General features: G+C 50.6%; 1 protein-coding gene across 5 annotated transcripts; it reads right to left on the reverse strand.

The window, feature by feature from the left end:
• Positions 1-332: 332 nt before the first annotated feature.
• Positions 333-18279, reverse strand: CAMKK2 (calcium/calmodulin dependent protein kinase kinase 2). Of its 5 annotated transcripts, none has more exons than XM_071763576.1 (18): positions 17283-17446; positions 12914-13035; positions 12086-12566; positions 11155-11202; positions 10674-10727; positions 10489-10540; positions 10136-10269; positions 9520-9556; positions 9032-9053; positions 8686-8774; positions 8263-8462; positions 8134-8187; positions 7629-7702; positions 6989-7076; positions 6640-6735; positions 5971-6099; positions 3988-4088; positions 333-3631 (listed from the first exon to the last, which is right to left on the reverse strand). In XM_071763576.1, exons 3-18 carry the CDS (start codon positions 12515-12517, stop codon positions 3559-3561), a joined length of 1683 nt encoding a protein of 560 aa, XP_071619677.1. In that variant the 5' UTR covers positions 12518-12566; positions 12914-13035; positions 17283-17446; the 3' UTR covers positions 333-3558. The 5 variants fall into 5 exon arrangements, 3 of the variants coding, with proteins under 3 accessions (XP_071619677.1, XP_071619680.1, XP_071619678.1); XR_011729762.1 differs by having other exon boundaries at positions 3247-3631; positions 5971-6118; positions 17283-17416; XM_071763579.1 differs by lacking the exons at positions 6640-6735; positions 17283-17446 and adding an exon at positions 17874-18279.
• Positions 18280-18808: the final 529 nt, after the last annotated feature.

Here is an 18808-nt window from a genome sequence, read left to right on the forward strand (position 1 = left end):
TCTGGGTTTTGCTTTATTTTTCCCTAGGGCCTGTGAAGGATAGAGGCAGTGAACTGTCTTCATTTTACACAACTGTTCCTGGAGAGCTGTCAGGCAGTGTCTTCCCAAGAGTCCAGTGCTCCAGCCTGTGCATGCAGGTGGCTCTGTAGGCAGTGGCTACAGGCACTGTGACCTCATCCTAGCCCAAGGTCCCCAGGAATGGCAGAGACCCAGAGTCACTGCCAGTCAGCACCAGGAAGGTGCTTTCAGACTCCCCTGCCAGCAAAACTCTTACAGTTTGGTACAGACCAGTCCAACAGGGTAACAGTTCCACTTGATCAACTAACTCTGGCTTTGGTTGCATGTCATTTATTTCAACTTGTACAGAGAAGCTTGAGCAGCTGTGTGGAAAAACACAAGGGTTTCTTGATTTGTTGTTGTTTTTTTTTAATCCTTAGGTAATATAATTTAAAAGTGGTAAATACATAGTATTTAAACTTGATACACCTGATAAAGTTAAATGCATAATAAAGGGGTAGGAATGAAACACAAGCCTCGGTCATTAAACAAACAGTATAAAAATCAGCAATAGTTCAAGACCTTAGAAAAGAAACAGATTGATTGCCTGATAGGTAGGAGGGGACCACCAAGAAAAACTACCCAAGACAAGAGACCTGGTTTCCCCTTAGCACTTTCCTGTGTGCTTTCAGAGCCAAAAAGGCTTAGTACCCAGCATTAAGCCTACAGTCAGCACTGGGCTTGCTTGAAAGGAAGGGAGCTGGGGAAATCAAGCTACAGCCCAGTTCCAAGGCACAAGCAAAATGTTTACTTCACTATCAGAGAGCAAGCACTACTACTAAGGAACAGCAGCTAGGGAACTGAGCAGTGATATATACAGTACAGCTTCTCTAGCAGGGCATGCAGTTAGATAGATCTTCCTCATACAGCCACGCTTTGTGTTTTCAACAGAACTGATCACCAGGAAAAAAAAAATAAATCTACATTGAGTTTCTTTCAGAAATGTTCCATTTGGCTGCAGCCTTAGCAGGGCTGGCACTAAGAGACAATCGTTCTGCAGAGCACCTTGGGGAAGTGCTGAGCTTCAGGATGCTTCCAAACCAAGACCCTGTGAGCCGTAAGACACTGATCTAAGGTATTATCTGGGGCCCAGTGACTCTGTGGCTGAGCACTGAGGAGCTGGCACAGCTTGTTCTGTTTAGAAGCTGCACGTGCACCTGGCAAACCTGTTTGGTAAATGTAAACTGTCTCACTAGGCAGCAGACAAACCACAAACCCGAGATACACAGCACAGAGCATCACTACAACTCACCTTGAACAAAACACACCACGCACATTACTATTCACCAGCAATAAATAATCAGATCCCCCCCTTTTTTTTTTTTTTTTTTTTCCTTTTTGGCAGAACAAGTCCATTTACAAGGTTAGAGAACCAAGCTGCCTGCTTGCACACACAGTCCTGTTGGGCAAAGGGGAGCAGGCAGCTGCAGTAGTGCTGGCACCCGAGTTCCCTGCTTGGTTTTCCCCGTAGCTGAAGCTGCAGGGCTTTGGCATAGCCTTGGACTAAAATGGGAGGAAAACAGTGCATGTCTTATGGCTCCAGACTCCATAGTACTGCCCCAAACCCAGGAACCATCATCCGTGGCTTTGAGGAGGGGCCAGCAGCACAATGTTATGGGAATAAATTGTGATTTAGGGGGAGCATTGCTTCAAGTGACCAAAAGGATGTAAGGGACAGGTTGTGTAGGCACCTGCATGCTTGTTAACGCTGTGCTGGCTTTAACAAAGCCCCTTCCTCACCAGCTCTGACTGCAGCAGGGCCAAGGACCTCAGCTCTCTGCTGTTTGCAGTGCCCAAGATCAAGGAAGACAAGGGGACAGACACTTCCCAAAGGCAGAGCACCCAAGGCCAAGGTTGGCAGGCAGAGTTCTTACCATTAACCAAAATATTCAGCTCTCTCCTAGTGCCTTCCTTCTCAGGGCAAAGAATTATGCCTTAGCAATCCCTTACATGCCTGGGACATTCAGGTCCTGGACACCACCATGTTAAATGCCTTATTCAAGGTCACACAAGCACATCAGACTGAGAAGAGAAGTCAGACCTTCCCTCCTATCCCTCAGTCCTCAAAATAACTGTACTTACCATGACCCCTTTCCCCAAGCAAACCCTGACTCTTCTCCAGCTCACTCACATTTTGCCATTCTCCAGCTGTGACTGAGCACAGAGAACTTGGGGAAGTGAGTTTGGGTGTCAGAGTCTCTCCCACCACACAATAGATTATTATTTTTTTACAAGCACCACGAAATAATCAGAGTAATCTGACTGAAGGTGAAAGAGCTCTTCTTAAGAAACAATCCATGAAGTAAGTATACACTTAATTTACTAACAAGCCTCTGATCCACAGGCATTCACAAATTACTGGTAATGAAACTTGCAAAAAATACATAGCATTGGCCCCAAGATCCAAATTAAGAGTTTGGAAAACAAAAGTTTCTTTGAAAATTACTAGCTAATCTAAGTATTTCCCTAAGATCTTAAGTTCTAAGCAAGCCCTAAATCTATACTTATAAAATAGCATAAGTTGTATTATTTTAATTGTAGTAAACCATGTAATGTACATGGAAGTGAAGGATTTTACCCTGAATTTTATATTTCATAATATATCTACCTAGATCAAGTAAAAGATTTAGAAACAAACTGTTGTTAGTGCTTCCTCTGCTATTCAAAACAAGTTCAGCTAAACACCACCTTCCACTCCTGTGTCTGCAGCAAAAATAGTTCAGACTGAACTTAAGCCCTTAAATACCTTATCCTTTCATGCACTGAATATTCAGCTTACCAAGCCCTCCTCACACCAAGACCCTAGGAAAGGTGTTAATTACCCCAGAAGGTAATTAACCTCACTTTCTGTATGTCCAGAAGATGCTGTTGAGTACAACTTGGCTCACAAAGGTAGGCATTCTTTAAAAAGCTGAAAAGGTGGCTTTTTGCTTTGTTCCCATGCAGATAAAAAGGTGTCAGTTAAAACCAAATCAGAACGACGAGAAACAGATGCAACATTTCCAGTGGGTGGTGGACTCTCCAAAGTGCACACACGGGGTTTTACTGTCACCTTCACCCTTCTGCATGTGCTCACCAACTCCACGACAGGCACCCAACACCCCTGTGTTGGTCCCCGGAAATTATTTGGCATCAAAACCAGGTAAAAGCAGTTCCAAATGCATTTTTGTTTGAGTGTTTTTTTGTCTGTTCTTTTTTTTTTTTTTTTTTTTTTTTGCAAAGCACTTGTCACTGCTCAACTGCTCACCTCTCTGCTATGAGCCAGCACCTTTCCCACGGGAAGTCAATGGTCTGAGTGACCAGAGATGTTCAATGTTTATGGCAAGTAGTTGGATGTCTTAAAACATGCTGCTGTGTAAGCTCTGCATCCAGCATTATACTGAGAGAGTGCCACGTCATGCTGTGTTTGGTGTAGGCTCTGTTGATGTCACCCATCCTCAGCTGCACACTTTGATAACGTGCCCTGGACTGAGTAGCTCAACAGAACCATAAAGTTGATGTTCATGAGATCAGTTCCTCCTCTCCCACGTTAGGCAAATCGTTGCATTTCAGATTATCTTCACTGCCTTGTTTCCTGTTTTAAAGGGAAATAAAAAAGGTGCTGAGCACATCAGAAAAGGACGAGGCAGACAATGAGACACCAGGGCCTGCCCCTTCCTTACACAGGACCTTTGGGACTTTGAGTCCATGTGTGTGTGTCCAGCTCCCCTGCAACAGACTGGAAGTGCCAGGAAAAGTTGCTTTCCAGCCCATCAGAGGGGCAGGGTACAGCACATCCCAAAAATCATCCCATGGGTCTGACAGGGGGTGTGTCAGCATCCCAGTCATGGCCCCATGGGAAAGAAAACCCCTCAAATTCTCCTCCTGTGCTTTGCAGGCATTCTCAGACAAGCTGCAAATGCCTCTTCAGGCCGAGGTGCTGACACTTACGGCAGCAGATTCCCAGGGGCAGACAGCGACCGCTCCTCCCTCCTGCTCCCTTCAAAGGGATTCCCAAAGGATCTCTTCCGGATCATTGTTTTAACCAGGATCTGCAAGACCAGATTGGAGTTCATCAGAGCACCTTTAATTCCCAAGAGCAACAGGAAGATCCAATCCTCATGCTCAAGTAATGAAGAGAAGCAGTGAAAAGGAGCCAAAGGTCTCTTTAAAACAAACAACCAAACAAAAAACCAACCAACCAAAGCCAAAACAACCAGAAGGAAGCTGGTTTACAGGTCTCCAGCTACTTAATGCAGGGGCTGTACTCTCCTCTGAAACCCACAATGCAAGAACTGAACAAGCTGATGAAAGCCTCACTGGGGTTGAATGACTGGAAAGGAGAGCAAGGCCAAGTCTGGGAAGATCTTCACCTCCCCCACCCCCAGAAGTAGGTTTTACTGATAACTACATCCCTAAAAATTCCCACTTCCATGCAATTACCTGGCAGAAGAATTCATTGGAAAGGAAGAGGGGAAAGAAGGAACCAGCACAATTTTGCCTGAAAGTTTACTAACACCAAGCTGAAAATTTGGCCGTTTGTCTGCAAAACACAAAGCATCAGCTGCAAGTGGAGGCTGCTGGGAACTGAGCAAGTGTGGAGGTTCTTCCCAGACATCCCACAACTTAATTTCCTGGTGGGAGCAGAGAACAACATGAGCAGCACTGGACCCTGCCTCAGCACGTGTGTCCAACCCTGGGAACCCCTGGCTTCATTAGATATTGTTTCTTATCCCTCTGTGATTATTTATCTGCTCACCATGTGCACCAAGAGCCTTACGTGTCTGACACACCCAGAGACTCCCCTGGGGGAAGGCATTTTATGTGAGAGTCAAACCATGGGAATTTGGGACTTGAGTCTTCATACCTGCAGTTGGATTCAGAGAGACCAGGCCCCAGAGGGTAATTCTGAAGAACAAATGCAAATGGGGAAATACAAGATCTGCCTAGAGGCAGTGCCTTATTTAAGAGGCAAGAGTAGCAGCAAAAGCTCACTTGCCCTCAGCTGGGCTGAACACATCTGGATTTTCAGGGCTGGGAGCACTGAGCCATCCTCTGCTGCATCACAGAAAGTCAGCTCCAAACAGGAGAACGGGGAAAAACCCCTCATTGATGGTGATCTCTTCAGAGCAAGATCTGCTTCTTCAGCACAAGGCACATTTGCATATTAACATCTGCAGTTGCAGAGACTGCTGCAGGGCAGTGAATGAAGTGGGGGAGAGAGCTCCAGAAACGGAGCCAGATGTGGGCGAAGCCACGAAGTGGAAAAAATGCTTCAAAGGGAGACCTATATTTAAAAAAATCACAGCCTGGGTGTCTACAGGCAGATAATGCCATGCCAGGGAACTGCATTTGGTGTTGTTTGGAGTTGTTTCTCCTAGAATAAGGACTAGAAGGAACCCAAAGACATCATTAGGTTCAAATCCAAAAGGATTTCACTTTCCACACAGGGCAGGGTTACACTGTGGTTCTCACCACGCAGCAGGTTGCAAGGAATAAAAATATGAGCTTGAAAAGAGAGGAGATAAATTCACCAAGAATAGCTCTAGGTGGGGGCTGGCAGATACTGTGGCCCAGAAAAATCTCCCTCCTGGGAAGCTCCAGTAGCCCCTAGGGCCAAACAGGCAGAGCAGGGCAGGACCTCCTGCCTGACAGAACATCCACTCCTAATGTGGGCAGGTCCTGGACCAGAGGCTCTTTCACCCTGTGCAAACACAGTGATATTTAAGCAGCCAGCTCGAGCGTGGAGACCAGGAACACACTGATGGCTCCCTCAGCAAGATGCTGAGACCTCACCCTGCTGTGCTGGTTTCCAAGAGAGGGAAAATCTTTGCTGTAACCCTGCCCAGCACTTTTGCCCTTCAGCAGCAACCTCCAGCTGCTCAGGACTGACCTGGGAGTGCAGCCACAGGCCATGGCATCCCTCCTACTCACCACTGTGGCCAGGCTGGGGATGTGCTTGACTGAATTCTCCACCTCCTCCTCTGTCACCTCGATGAGGGTGCAGTTCTCATCCTCCGTGGGCAGCAGCTCCGCTCCGTTCTTGGTGACCCAAGGGTGCAACTTCAATTAATAACACAGCCTGTCAGGAGTGATTTCCTCTTTTTTGTAACCCAAAGAACACGAGCCTGGCAAACGCATCTCCTTGCCCAAGCTATGGCCCCTAAGTGCTCCTGAAAGACCAGGGAGCAGGGGAGAGATGTGCAGCTCTGCGAGCCAGCTCACCACAGCAGCAGGTCACCCCAGAGCAGAAAATGTCCTGGTGTGGCTCATCCAGAGCCAGCACAGACCTCAACTATGACACCAAGCCATCACCTTGGTGACCTACAGCATGGGTATCTCAGTGGGTTTTAGGGAAAAAGATATTTTCACAGTCGTCTTACGGATGAGACAGCACCTAGAGGCAGGAGTGCTTTATTCCAGACCATACATATGAGCAGGAGTGATGGGGAGACCCACCAAGCCCTGGTCTTGGACCTAAATTAATCCACTACACGAGGCAGAAACCTCCTCCTTCTCCTTGCCCACACACCTGGCATCTTGGGTGGCTGCAGAAGGAGCACAAAATGGTTCAGCAATTCCCCCACAATCCTTCCCCCCTACCTTAGTCTCCATTTTCTCAGCTTCTTGCCCCTTCCAGGCTCTCGCAGGGGCAGAGGACCAGAAATCTCCTACGAAAGGCTGTTGCACAGTACTTTCCTGGTAGCAGAGGAAATACTGTGCTCAGGGGATTTCCTTTTGCCTGTGACTTCTGTAGGCACCAAAGGCCCCAAAGCTGAGCGGGTCCCAGAGCAGGGGAAGGAGCTGGGACTTACCTGCCCAGGGGCCCTGGGCACAGGGGAGGACCTAGCCTGGCACGATCAAACTGACTCCCAAAAAAACCAAAAGGAAAGCAAGAAGAAACAAACAGAAGTGAAAGGCCACAGCCAGCACCAGGGGGTTGAGTCAGTACCTTGATTTCTGCGACAGAAATCCTAGATTCAGGGTTTTTATCCAGCATCCGTGTGATCAAATCCTTCAAGAAGTCTGTAACTTCTGGCCTGGGGAATAGAGAGGAGAAGGAGGAGATGGGGAAGGGGATGGATGCTGCTTCCCTTCCTCACCCAGTGCCAGCCAGAGTGGGAAGGGGGGAACTGGACCCCAGTCCTGGCAGGGAGGCAGCTCTGGGTAGTCATGCACCCAGCTGCTGTGCAGCCTGTTCTCCCAAAATCTCCCAGGGAAGCAAAATACCCCTTTTTGGTCAATTTGAAGCATGGTCCCACATGTACAGAGCTGGGGGAGCCTGACACCAACTCCACCCTGGCTAAAACCCAGCAGGCAGCAATGGCAGAGGTTAATCCTTTCCCTCAAAAGCTCTGCAGCTTCAATCATTCCTTCAGCAGCTGCAAACCAAGAGACTTTGCCTTCACTTTTAATGCAAAGGAAGTTGTCTGGGGCTGAGGGCCAAAAGAAGGGTTCAGAGCCTGGGTTTTGCAAAACCTCAGCAGAGCAGGACCAGTCCCACCCAGGCAGTGCCTGAGAAACAGCAAAGGAGCTCTGAAATAAGGACTGAGGGTCTGGTTGGGGTTGGTGGGATTTTTTTGTGTACTCACTGATCTGGGAACTCCAGTGTTTGGGTCTTGATTTTATTGTGTAAACTCAGGATCCTTTCATCCATAAAAGGGCACTGCCACGAGGAGAAAGAGCAATCAGAAAAGCAACAACCTCTCAAGAAGCAGCAGGGAGGGAGCCGTCAGGCGTCGAGATCTTGTTAGGTTTGAAGGAGACCAAGGAGCCACTTAGAGGGAAACGTCTTCTTTTAAACACAATGCAAATAATGTTTTACTAAAAATGACCAAATTACTACAACAGCTCCTTTCCTAAAAAATCTGGCTGGCATAGATGTTTTTTTTTCCCTGGGAAAGAGAAACACAGTACTTTTGGCTGCATCCACAGAGAGAGTGGCAGAGGTTTCCCCTTTCCACTCACACATCCCTGTCTCCCCTCAGCACTCCTGGACTCCTCAAGCAGGGCTGCAGGGTACAAATCCCATTGCATACCTGGCACGTGGGAGACACACACCAACCCCCCAGACCACTGAAAAATCCATCTCTTTACCTGCCCAAACACAAAGCAGTAGAGGGTGATCCCCATGGCCCAGACATCCAATGCCTGCAGAGCAAAGAAAGCACAGTTAGATCTGCAAGGAAGATTAATCCCCAAACCTCTCAGATCACTGTTAAACACCTTTCCAGAGAAGATTTTCCTGGTTTCTGAGAGTGTCTCCGGGGCCATGAAGGCAGGGGTGCCCACTGTGTTGGTTAAGAGGGCATCAGCTCCCTTGAACTCATTGCTCACTCCAAAGTCAGCAATCTTGACGTGCCCATCTTCCCCAACGAGGAGGTTGGAAGGTTTGATGTCCCGATGGATTATTTTTTGATAGTGCACTGCAGCCAAATGGAAAACAAGAGAGTCAGCAGCAACAAAGGAGCCATGAAGCCCCTCCAAGTCTGTTACCCTTTCTGTCAACACTACGACCAGCACCAGCTTCGAAAACCCCTGTGCTGTAGCATGAGCTGCCTGAAGCAGCACCATACACCAGCAGGAAGTCCAGCCCCAGGTGTTTAGAAAAAAAAAAAAAATCAAAATAAGAAATCCCATCAGACTCACAGTACTCAATGCCCTTGATCAGATCCTGGAAGTAGAACCGAGCCTGGTCCTCACTGAGAGGTTTCAGGGTTGGGATTTCCATCACAGGGCTGTGAAGACAACAAAAAATGGAGTTCACTCCACATCTGGAGTCACCAAAACAGGCCTTGAGGGCTTTGCCACCAGGCAGTGACAGCCCACACCCCAAACACAGGCACACAGAGGGTGTACACAACTATTACTGGGTTGGGGAGATGCCACCCAACCCACCATGAACATCCCACACCCTCCTCAAGCAGCTGAGCTGTGCCACAAACCATCTCACCTTCATGTCTTAATGGATTTACATCTGGAATCCAATACTCACCCTTGCTTCACCAGCTCAAACACTGAAACACAAAAAGAGAAGGTGATTACAGATCACTTACAGGTTAGAGCTCCTGCAAGCAGTCTCAGCACAAAAGCAACTGTTTTAATGACAAGGATTCTAAAACCAATGTATTTTTTTTAAAACAAAAAAAGTGATGTTTCACTCATGCAAGGTCAAAGAAACAAAGCCACTTGCTAGCAGCCCAGCTTCAGAGCTGAGAACAAAAACACTTAACACAAAACCACTGGTGCCACTCCTGGCAAAGCACATCCTGATGTAGGATTAAAGCCTATAAAGCACTATAAAACACCCCTCTCTGCTTTCTGAACCCAGGCTGAAGATCTGCTCCTCCAGCACATCCAGGCCATACACACTCTGGAGGAGAGACCCAACCTCACATACAGATGCCCCAAAACATGGGGAGAATCCTTTGCCCCTGACATCCCCCAGCCCCCCATGAATGTTAAAGGGCAGTGAGCAGTTACCCATGTACAGGTGATCCTCGCTGGGGTCATCCAGGACCTGTTGAAAGAAGGAGAAAGGAAATTAAACAGCACCAAAAGAACTTGCAAATTAAACCCTGGGATTGTTTTATTGAGCAGCCATCTCAGTTCTGCACCAGCTGCTGCCCACAGGGGGTGAGGGAAGAGGACAAAGAGACAGTTGCACTTTGAGGAAGTAAATATTTAAAACATGCAGGAAGCATTGTTTGACTCATGAGCCAAATAAACTCCTGCCAGCACATCCTTAATCCTTTATTTTGGGGCTGTTCCACGCAGTCAGTAGGTGGAAGGAAGGGCCACTGCACTGCAAAACCCACAGAAACACCAGATCCTCCCCCAAACCCATCTCAGTACTTGTTTCCTCCAAAGAAGAAACATTCCCTGCATTTTTCTTTCCGGGCAGGAAGAAAAAAAAACTCTTTTGGGATGAAGGAGTGGAAAAAAAACATTTTAAACCAGGGAAAAGATGACTTTGCAGGACCTGCTATGACCATTCCAGTCCATCTGTGGTCACTCCTCTCCACCCAAGCCCATCCCCACACACCCAGGCTTCTTCACCCTCAGGGTGCGCTTTGGGAAGGGGCTGACTGGTGCTCACCTCCACCAGCTTCACCACATTGGGGTGGTCCAGCTTCTTCAGGATGGCAATCTCCTGGTAGACCTGTTCAATGGGCCCTTTGGGCTGCAGGCAGCCCTCAGAGGCAGCTTTGGCCCCACGGGGTGGTGGGCGACCTATGGGAAGGGTAAAGAGGAGGGGTCCAGTTAGGAATGAGCCCTCAGATCATCTCCCACCCAGCTCATCATCTCCCACCCAGCTCATCATCTCCCACCCAGCTCATCAGCTCCCACCCAAGAGAATCATCTCCCACCCAAGAGAATCATCTCCCACCCAGAGCATCATCTCCCACCCAAGAGAATCAACTCCCACCCTAAAGCTTCTGTGTCACTTACGGGGGAAGCCTGCCTGCCTCATCAGTTTCTTTTTGGAGAGAACTTTCATTGCCTGAAGGAGGAAAAGAAACGTGGGATTTGGGGCTGGCAGGATGGAACTGTCATGGAAGTCAGCAGAGGGGCTCTGTCTCCATCCTCCATCCCACTCTCCCCACTGGAGGCTCTGGGGACATGGCACTACTCACATAGTAGGTGTTATCATCCTCATTGTAGGCCAGTTTCACCACCCCGTAGGAACCCTGGAGAGGAGCAGAGCCACAGGGACCACTTAGGGACAGTCCAGAAAAAAAAAAAAAAACAACAAAAAAACCCCACAGGACCAAACTGAGCTTCAGGTTCCTCTGCAGACCCAGGCCCACCAGGATCATGGAGGTAATGAGTGATGCTGGGGGTAGCAGGGTATAGGGCCTGGTATCTCATCCCCAGCAACAAAAAGCTCCAAATGTCCCATTTTGTGGGATGGAGAATGGGGGGAAATTAGTACTAATTTTATAAGAAAAATAGCATTCATTTGGCATCACCCAGAAAAGGAATAGCAAGGAGATGGGTGAATTGCTGTGTGGAGCTGCTGGAACTGCCATCCCAGCAGCTCAATGGCAAATGGGCATCCCAGCCTCTTCCCACTGTGAATCCCTCCTGTCCCACCCAAACCTGGCCAATATTCACCTTCCCAATCTCATCCTTCAGCTTGTACTGGTTGAGCTGCACACAGTCCTGTAGGGAAAGAGGGGACAGGTCTGAGCCACCAAACCCTTTGCATTTGCTCTCCTCCTCCTTTTAGCAATCTCATCTCACAGAATGGGTTGGGTTGCAAGGGACCTTAAAGATCACCCAGTTCCAACCCTGTGGCATGGTCAGGGACACCTCCCACAGCCCAGGTTGCTCCAAGCCCCATCCAACCTGACCTGAGACACTGCCAGGGATGGGGCAGCCACAGCTTCTCTGGGAAACCTGGGCCAGGGGCTCAGCACCCTCACAGAGAAGAATCTCTTCCTAATGGCCAACCTAGATCTCCCCTCTTCCAGCTTAAAACCATTCCCCCTTGTCCTATCACTGCCTGCCCTTATAAAAAGTCCCTCCCCAATCTCTTCAATCTCCAGCAAAAATTCCTCTGCCAACTCCCTCCCTGTTGGGCTCTGCTGGGCCTGGGCAGCTCAGCCACACATCAGCATCTTTGGAAACAACTAATTGTAAATGCTAATGACTGGGCAGGCAATAATTGACCACTCAGATGGAATGAGAGAGCACAACAGGCAGGCAGCCATGGGGATCTGCAGCCAGGAGAGCCCCAGGAGAGGTTTAACACCAGCAACCTAGCTCGGAGTGATTTTATTTCTAATGGGCAAAGCAGCCCATATTTTATATTTTATTGTTTTTAAGGGAGAAGAAAAGAAAACTGTGGCACGCTGCCGGCTTCCTGAAATGCCACCACGAGAGCTGGCAGCTTCTACAAAAGGCAAGAAATTCACCAAGCTGCTGGTCCCCACGTCCCCGAGGGCTGTCCCCAGGAACAAGGATGGAGCAGGACATCTCAGCACCTCCCACCAGCGGGATGGAAACCAAACCAGGTAAACGGGTAGCAAGAAACCCCCCTCACCTGGAGCCCCGTGATGGACACGCGGTTCGACTCCACCGTCGGCCGCCTCGGCAGCCGCGGGGAGGAGTGCGGGGAGGTGACCGGGGAGTAGGGGAGGGAGGGATAAATGAAGCGCTCGGTGGTGCCGTCCCCGGGCGAGCGGGGCGGCTGCGGCCGCTCCTGCAGGGAGAGCTTTCGTCCCGAGAAATGCAGCTTCGCCCTCGGTTCCCGGCCGTCCCCAAACCCTTCCTCGCCGGGTGCGTTCATCTCCTCCTCGCCCGCGCTCCCCGTCGCGTCGTACTCGGTCACCACGATGAGCGAGGCCATGGCGGGGAGGCGGGGGCTCAGCGGCGGGGGGAGGACCCGCGGCTCCCCGGGTGCTCGGCGGCCGCAGCTTCTATCGCGACAGAGGGGCCACGGGGCGGGCGAGCTGCCGGGGATGCATGATGGCATGGCGTGACCCACAGCCTCATCCCGGCCACGTTGAGACGGGGAGATGTTCCTGCAAAGACAGGGGGTTGAGCCGGGCTGTCCCGGGCAGGGGGATGTGCCCCCCATGGTCTGCAGATGGAATTTCTTCACCCCAAGGGGGATGGTACAACCCGGAGTGGGGGTGAAGGATGGCACCAGAGCTGTACACCTGCCACCCCCTTTACTTAAAACACTCCAGGGAATTAAAAAATTTCTACAGAAATATCCCAAAAAGGGTTATTTTACAGGGGCAGGATCAGGCCCTGCACTATGTTGGCATAAACACCATTCAGTTCCCTATTGCTTGGTCCCAGTGCTGGAGCAGGCAGATATCTGCCAAACACCTCCAAAATGAAGCAGTTTGTGGGATCTGCTTACCAAGCAGAGGTGTAGGATCAGCCCCACCAGCTCACTGCCTCCTCCCACAGCTCATCATTGCCAGTCTTCTGCCTTCCCCTGTGTTCCTTACAGCCTTCTGTGCAAAAGTCAGACTCCTGAGCCTTGGGATAAATGAGAAAACAATTCTGTTAGCAACAAAGAATATTCCTTTTTTAAAATCAAATAATTAAATAATTATTTTAAAAGATAAAACTGTTAGTTGACACACACTGGGTGCCCCGGAGCAGTTGGATGGTTGGCTGGTTGTAAACCATCACTCTTCCCAGCCCTCATGCTGGTGCTGGTTTAAATTTCTAGGTTAACAAGTTGCCACAGAGGCAAACGAAAAACAAGCGAAAAAATCCTGTGAAAACCAGCCCAGAAGCAGGAACAAAGTCTGAGGCATTTTTCTGATGGGTTCCCACACCTCGCTGAGGTGCCCAGTTAAAATTAGCTGCACTCATTGAAGTTTCTGTGATGCACCCACAGCACAACCTCTCTGAATCAGCCCCGCAGAAATTGCAAGTCAAGCAGAGAAATCAAATTGCCTCCCCCTTTCTCAAGGCTCTACAGTGGCATAATTCCTGTTTTCAACACCAACCTATAAAATGGAGCTTTCTTCCCCAAGTGAGATGATCCTGGAGCTAAAGCTGACCCTGTGCCGCTTGCTGCTTCGAAGCAGAGAGACACAGGGGATGTGAAGGCTATAAATAAGCTGACGAACAGCAACAAGGACAAACTATTTCAGAAACGCCACATTTATGGGGCTGAATCCACTCCCAGTTGAGGATTTGCTGGGCAAAAGAGCCAGAAGCCACCAGCCAGGCCAAGCCAAGCCAGAGCTCTGCATTGTGGCTGCAAAATTTCACCTCCCCAGTGCTGCTGGTGGCCAAGGCACCAGCACGTGTTTTCATGCACTCCTAAAATGGACTAAAACAAACAGGCAGCCCCCACCCCCCTACCCATCCTGAACATGCAGGGGGGCATCTTGAGGCCAGTTGCCATTTTCCTGGCTTGCTTTGGGCACCCTGCCAGTGGGCACATATAAATAGCAATCCCTCAAAGCCAGGGTTGATCCTGAATGCCATGCCCTCCACCCTCCCTGTGCACTGCAGCTGTACCAAAAAAGGCAGCTCATAGCAGTGGTCCTGGGATGAAGCCACCCCAGGAACATCATCCAGGGATGGAGCCACCCCAGGAACATCATCTAGGGATGAAGCCACCCCAGGAACATCACCGGCCACAGCACCGGTCCCAGTCTCATCCTCTGCTGCCTCCAGAATCCAAATTTCCAAGGGTGGATCCTAAACTTTGTCGGGCTAAAGGAAAATTGAGTTATGAGGTTTCTGCCACACGAGAGCTGAGCATGCCCTGGCTGGCTGGAGTTAATTGGCTTGAGCAGAATAAACATATCAAGACTGATTAATTTGAGCGGGCTTCCCTGTATTCTCTAAACAGGCTAAAAGTCACCCAAACACCACTGTGACATCAGTGAGGGTGGAAAACTGGAGTTTTTTTCCCTTTGTAAAGGGACTAAGTGTGGGGTTTTGCAAAAACTGCCCTGTGAGATACCTTCCAAGAGAAACCCAAAAGTGGGATCCCGCTGCTGAACACAGCCCTGCAGGACATGAGACAACTGCTAATGATAACACAACCAGTTCTCCTTAAAAACACACAGGAAGGCTGAGGAGAAGGAGAACAACAGCATTCCCACCCAGAGGCAACATTAAATTAGTGAAACTGGGGGAATAAACCTAAAAAAGTGCAATGCAAGCCCAGGGGCTTCGGCTTCACTGATCCACCCAGGTCCTTGCCTGAGAAAAAGTGGCACACTCTGGTCTGAACTCCAGCAGATCCTTATGTAAAAGCAAGCTGCACATGCCCACAAAATCCTCAGGAAATATAACAGCCTGGTGTATAGGAATGATTTATTGGCACAGCTTTTGGCTGCAGTCCATGTATAACCCATAGAGGCTGCGGCAGGATTATCGAAGCAATCAGTCTCGCATCTAATTCAGCAAGGAGAGGGATATTAAAATGAAAAGAGGTCTGTGAAACCCTGGCAGCAGCTTTCCCCCCTCACTCAGAGTCCACGTGGCTTAAGAGGAAACAAACAGGAGTGAAATCACCCCCCACGAGGGTGAAGAGATTTTTACAGCCACCTCCTGCCCCCCCGCCCCAGCTCTGCTGTCAGTGCCTGGTCCCTGCTGGGATGAGGCCACCTCCAGATGGGGACACAGAGTTTTGGGGGGTGCAGGGGATGACACCTTGCAGGCAGTGCTGGTTGCACAGGTTTGAAATAAGAGAATATGGACCCATCAACCTGTGCTTCCCTTCCTGGAGCTGTTTGTCTACCCAGGAAATGGGGTGGGGTGGTAACTCCGGATCCCCCCCACTTCCACCCACTCCCCTTTCCCTCCCCCTTCCCTCCAGCAAAGTCAAACAGAGTCCAGGTCAGACCCTCCCAAAGGAGTAAGTCTTGGTGGCATCAACACCTCCATCCACCTTTCCATTGCAGCTCAGGCACTGCAAAAAAAAGCTGTTCATAGCAAAACTGAACACAAACCACCCCCACTGAGGCTGATTTTACTGGCACCTCCTCCTGCCACCACCGAAGGTCTGAGGTTAAAAGTTAACTGGGGCCAGGAGGCAGGGCAGAGATAGGGTCTTGCTGGGCAGAGCCCAGTGGCTATTTTGCTTTCTCTGGTCACTGTCAGAGGTGGAAGTGGCAGTGCCAAGAGCAGTGTCATCTGCAGCAACGGGGGCACCGTTTCCCTTCCTACGGGTGAGGGCAAACCTTGCCAGAAATATACCAGTCACTGTAGTATAAAAAGACCAAATGCATCCCTGCCTGACTTCTAATGGAAAAAAAAAAAAAATATCCCAGCAGCTTCTCTGGAAGTCAGAGAACACCCAAAATAAAAAGAAATTGGAAACAATCCCCACCTACACAGGGTCCCTGGGCCTGAATGGAAGATCCTCCATCCAACATAGAGTAGAAGAAATTGGAGGAAAAAAATGCAAAGCTAGGCTGGTGGCACCAAATCCACTAGCAGGCTTCAATAGGAATTCAAAACCATCTTTAACAAGATTTTTTTATAATCTTGGTGATAACACTTAATAGTCCTCAAGCACCATTTGAAGAGCATCTCAAACCAAGTGTGTAAGCACTGAGCACAGGCCAGGATGAGCTCTGAGCACCACTGCCTCATCCAGCCCTGCCAAGTGGCTCTCCTGCAAACACCAGCTCCAGCCCACTATGCCCACGCAAGAGGGAAGAAGAGCAGCTCTGCACTTCGTGAACACCACTTAAAAGACATTAGGGATGAGCTGGAAGCAAATCCTCCTCCAAATTACCTCCCCAATCTGATAACAGCTGCCTTGCCCAGCACGGCGCTGGTGGGTCAGACACCCCTGGCAGTGCTCTCAGGGCTGGGAGCTCTGGTTTTTTTGCTGTTTTTCCCAAACCAAAGTGGTCATGAGGAGAGGCCAGGAGAGGGCTGGAGCTCCTTCCCCTGGGAGAGGAGGAGCTGCCTCTCAAGTCACAGACCATGAAGGCAATTCTGGCTGCTCCCTGCCACCACAAAGCCCCTGCCCCAAGGACAAATAATCTGGCCTCGTTCCCAGGGATGGTTTCTGCTCCTGTAGCACCCACAGGTCAGCCTACAGCTCCATGGTCACCCCACTGCTGCTTTTGGTCCTTACTGTCCATGCTCCCTCCAGGTGCTCCACGCTGCACACGTGGCCGAAGGGCTGAATCCCACCTCCCAACAACACTTGGTCACTTGCAGCCACCCAACCATGAGGCTTCTCCTCATGAGACCTGTCCCCTGCACGCAGCTGCTCCCCCAGCTCCATCCCCTCCATCTTCTCCCAGCCACTCAACCTTCAAAATCCTCCTTTTCCCAACTCCACGGCCTGTCCGTTCCCCCCCCCCCCCCCCCTCCCCTGCTCCAGGCTCCCGCCTCCCCAAGCGTGGGAGCCCCACGGGGACATCCCCGCCCTGTCACATCCCCCAGCCCGAACACTGCCGGCCCACCCGGTACCACCGGTACCCGCCGGGCGGGAGCGGGATAGATGTTTGCCGGGCCCGGGCTGGCCGCGGTGCAACTCCCCGAAGCGGGATGGAGAAATGACAGCCCCGGTGTGTCCCCCACGGCCACAACCCCTGCCCGGACCGGCTGCGAGCCCGGCGGGAAAGCCCCGTGGGAAGGAGAAGCCGTTTTGTGCTGTCAGGGCATCCCCTGCCCTGCCCGGCCCGGCCCGGGCGCCCACGCCCGCCGCGGGTCCCTTCGGGCGCCTTTGTCTCCGCATCCCCCGGCCGGGCCCTCCCGCCCGCCCCCCGCAGCCCCCGCAACCCCCCCGGTACCTGGCGGGTCGCGCCGCTCCGCCGGTGGGAGGGAACGGCCCCCGGAGCTTCCCCGGCCCCCGGAGCCGCCTTCGCTTTCGGTTCCGCTCCGGCGGCAGCAGCGAGGGAAGGAGGGAGGTAGAGAGGGAGGTGGGAGGGAGGGATAGAAGGAGGAGGAAGGGAGGGAGGCCCCGCTCCGCCCCGGGGAAGGGGAGGTTTCCCACCCGGGCAGCCGCATCCTGCCCGCCCACCCCCCCTAAGCCGCTTTTTGGGGTGTGGTATTTTTGTTTTGTTTTTCTTTGTTTGTTTTGGGTTGATATATATATATATAATGTTATTATTTTCAATATTTCCCCTGCCCGCTGCGCGGCCCCGCCTCACCTCGTCGCGCAGCAGCGGGGGGGTCCCCGCACTGCTCCCCGCAGGGACAGAGCCCCCAGATTCCCCACGAATCCCTGCGGCGCTGGGACAGAGGCAACACCGACACGGCCTTTAATTCCCCCGCCTGGCGCCAGCCCTTGGCAAACACCTCCCCGGTTGTAGCCGTGCTGATTGTTTGGGTTCTCTTACCGAGCACATCCCCATCAAGCCCAATTCTTGCTCTGAGCTCACCTGCGGTTTTCTGATCGACTCTTTACAAAGCTTCAACCTTGAGCAGATGTGAACGCTGCGGGTGGTGCAAAGCCTCTTCCTCATTTGGTTCTGAGACTCATTTTGGGCATTGCTTCTACACCACGGAGCTCCCTGGGGTAGAACCACAGCTCCACACGAGCTTTATGAATAAATGCAGCTATTGACCAGGATCTTGAAAGTCACTTTAGAAATCGTTTCTGCACTACCTGTAAAATGGGAGAAGCCATCAAAGGCAGGTGAGAACATGGGACACTTTTCAGCATTAGAAATAACAACCTAATTATCTGCCAACAGCCACACTGCAACACTAATGAATAAGATGCATGAACTAGCACTGGACCACTTTCTTTTTGATAGTATCTTAGAGATGCTCTCTTCCTGCCTTACCCAGCAGAGCCACGTTTAGGTCTGGTCTTGCTTTCTTGTTGCTAACGATGCCACAGTTTAATCCAGCACTTCCTGGCAGGGTTATCTCCAAATGTTTACACACTGATGAAGTTCACAGTCACACAGTGAAAGGACTGGCACCCTCACCTCCAAGGTTCACCCACAGAAGTTTGACCCTCACAGAAGTGCAACCCCAACTGCCTTGAAATCCCACGCTAAATCCCAGGTGAACATTTCTTCCAAAATGAGGATGTCATTGCTGGAAGTCAACGTCAGTGAATCCCACACTGAGTTTGTTTATTCACCTGTGAAACCAGAGCAGGTAACTCACACGAAGCACCTATAGAGGGACATCTCCAACAGGAACATCCCAGCTGAGCTGGGGCTTTTGTTCAGCACTCTTCTCTTTTCTGCTCAAGGACACAGGTAGCAGTAATGTGGGGACTTTGCACCGTTAGACCTCTCCAACTGAATCCTTCTTTTTCCCTTCTGCCAGCACCATCTGTTTCTCCAGAGTAAACAGTGAC

This window comes from Heliangelus exortis, chromosome 19 (genome assembly GCF_036169615.1).
Source record: "Heliangelus exortis chromosome 19, bHelExo1.hap1, whole genome shotgun sequence".
NCBI lineage: Eukaryota > Metazoa > Chordata > Aves > Apodiformes > Trochilidae > Heliangelus > Heliangelus exortis.

Excerpts from the sequence above, each read along its gene's own strand:
- CAMKK2 (XM_071763576.1), bottom strand. The coding sequence starts at position 12,517 with ATGCCATCATGCATCCCCGGCAGCTCGCCCGCCCCGTGGCCCCTCTGT. Across the intron at positions 9,054-9,519 it reads CGAGGATCACCTGTACATGG|TGTTTGAGCTGGTGAAGCAA; the intron begins GTAACTGCTCAC and ends TTTGTGTTTCAG. Across the intron at positions 6,100-6,639 it reads CTGAGAAAATGGAGACTAAG|TTGCACCCTTGGGTCACCAA; the intron begins GTAGGGGGGAAG and ends TATTAATTGAAG.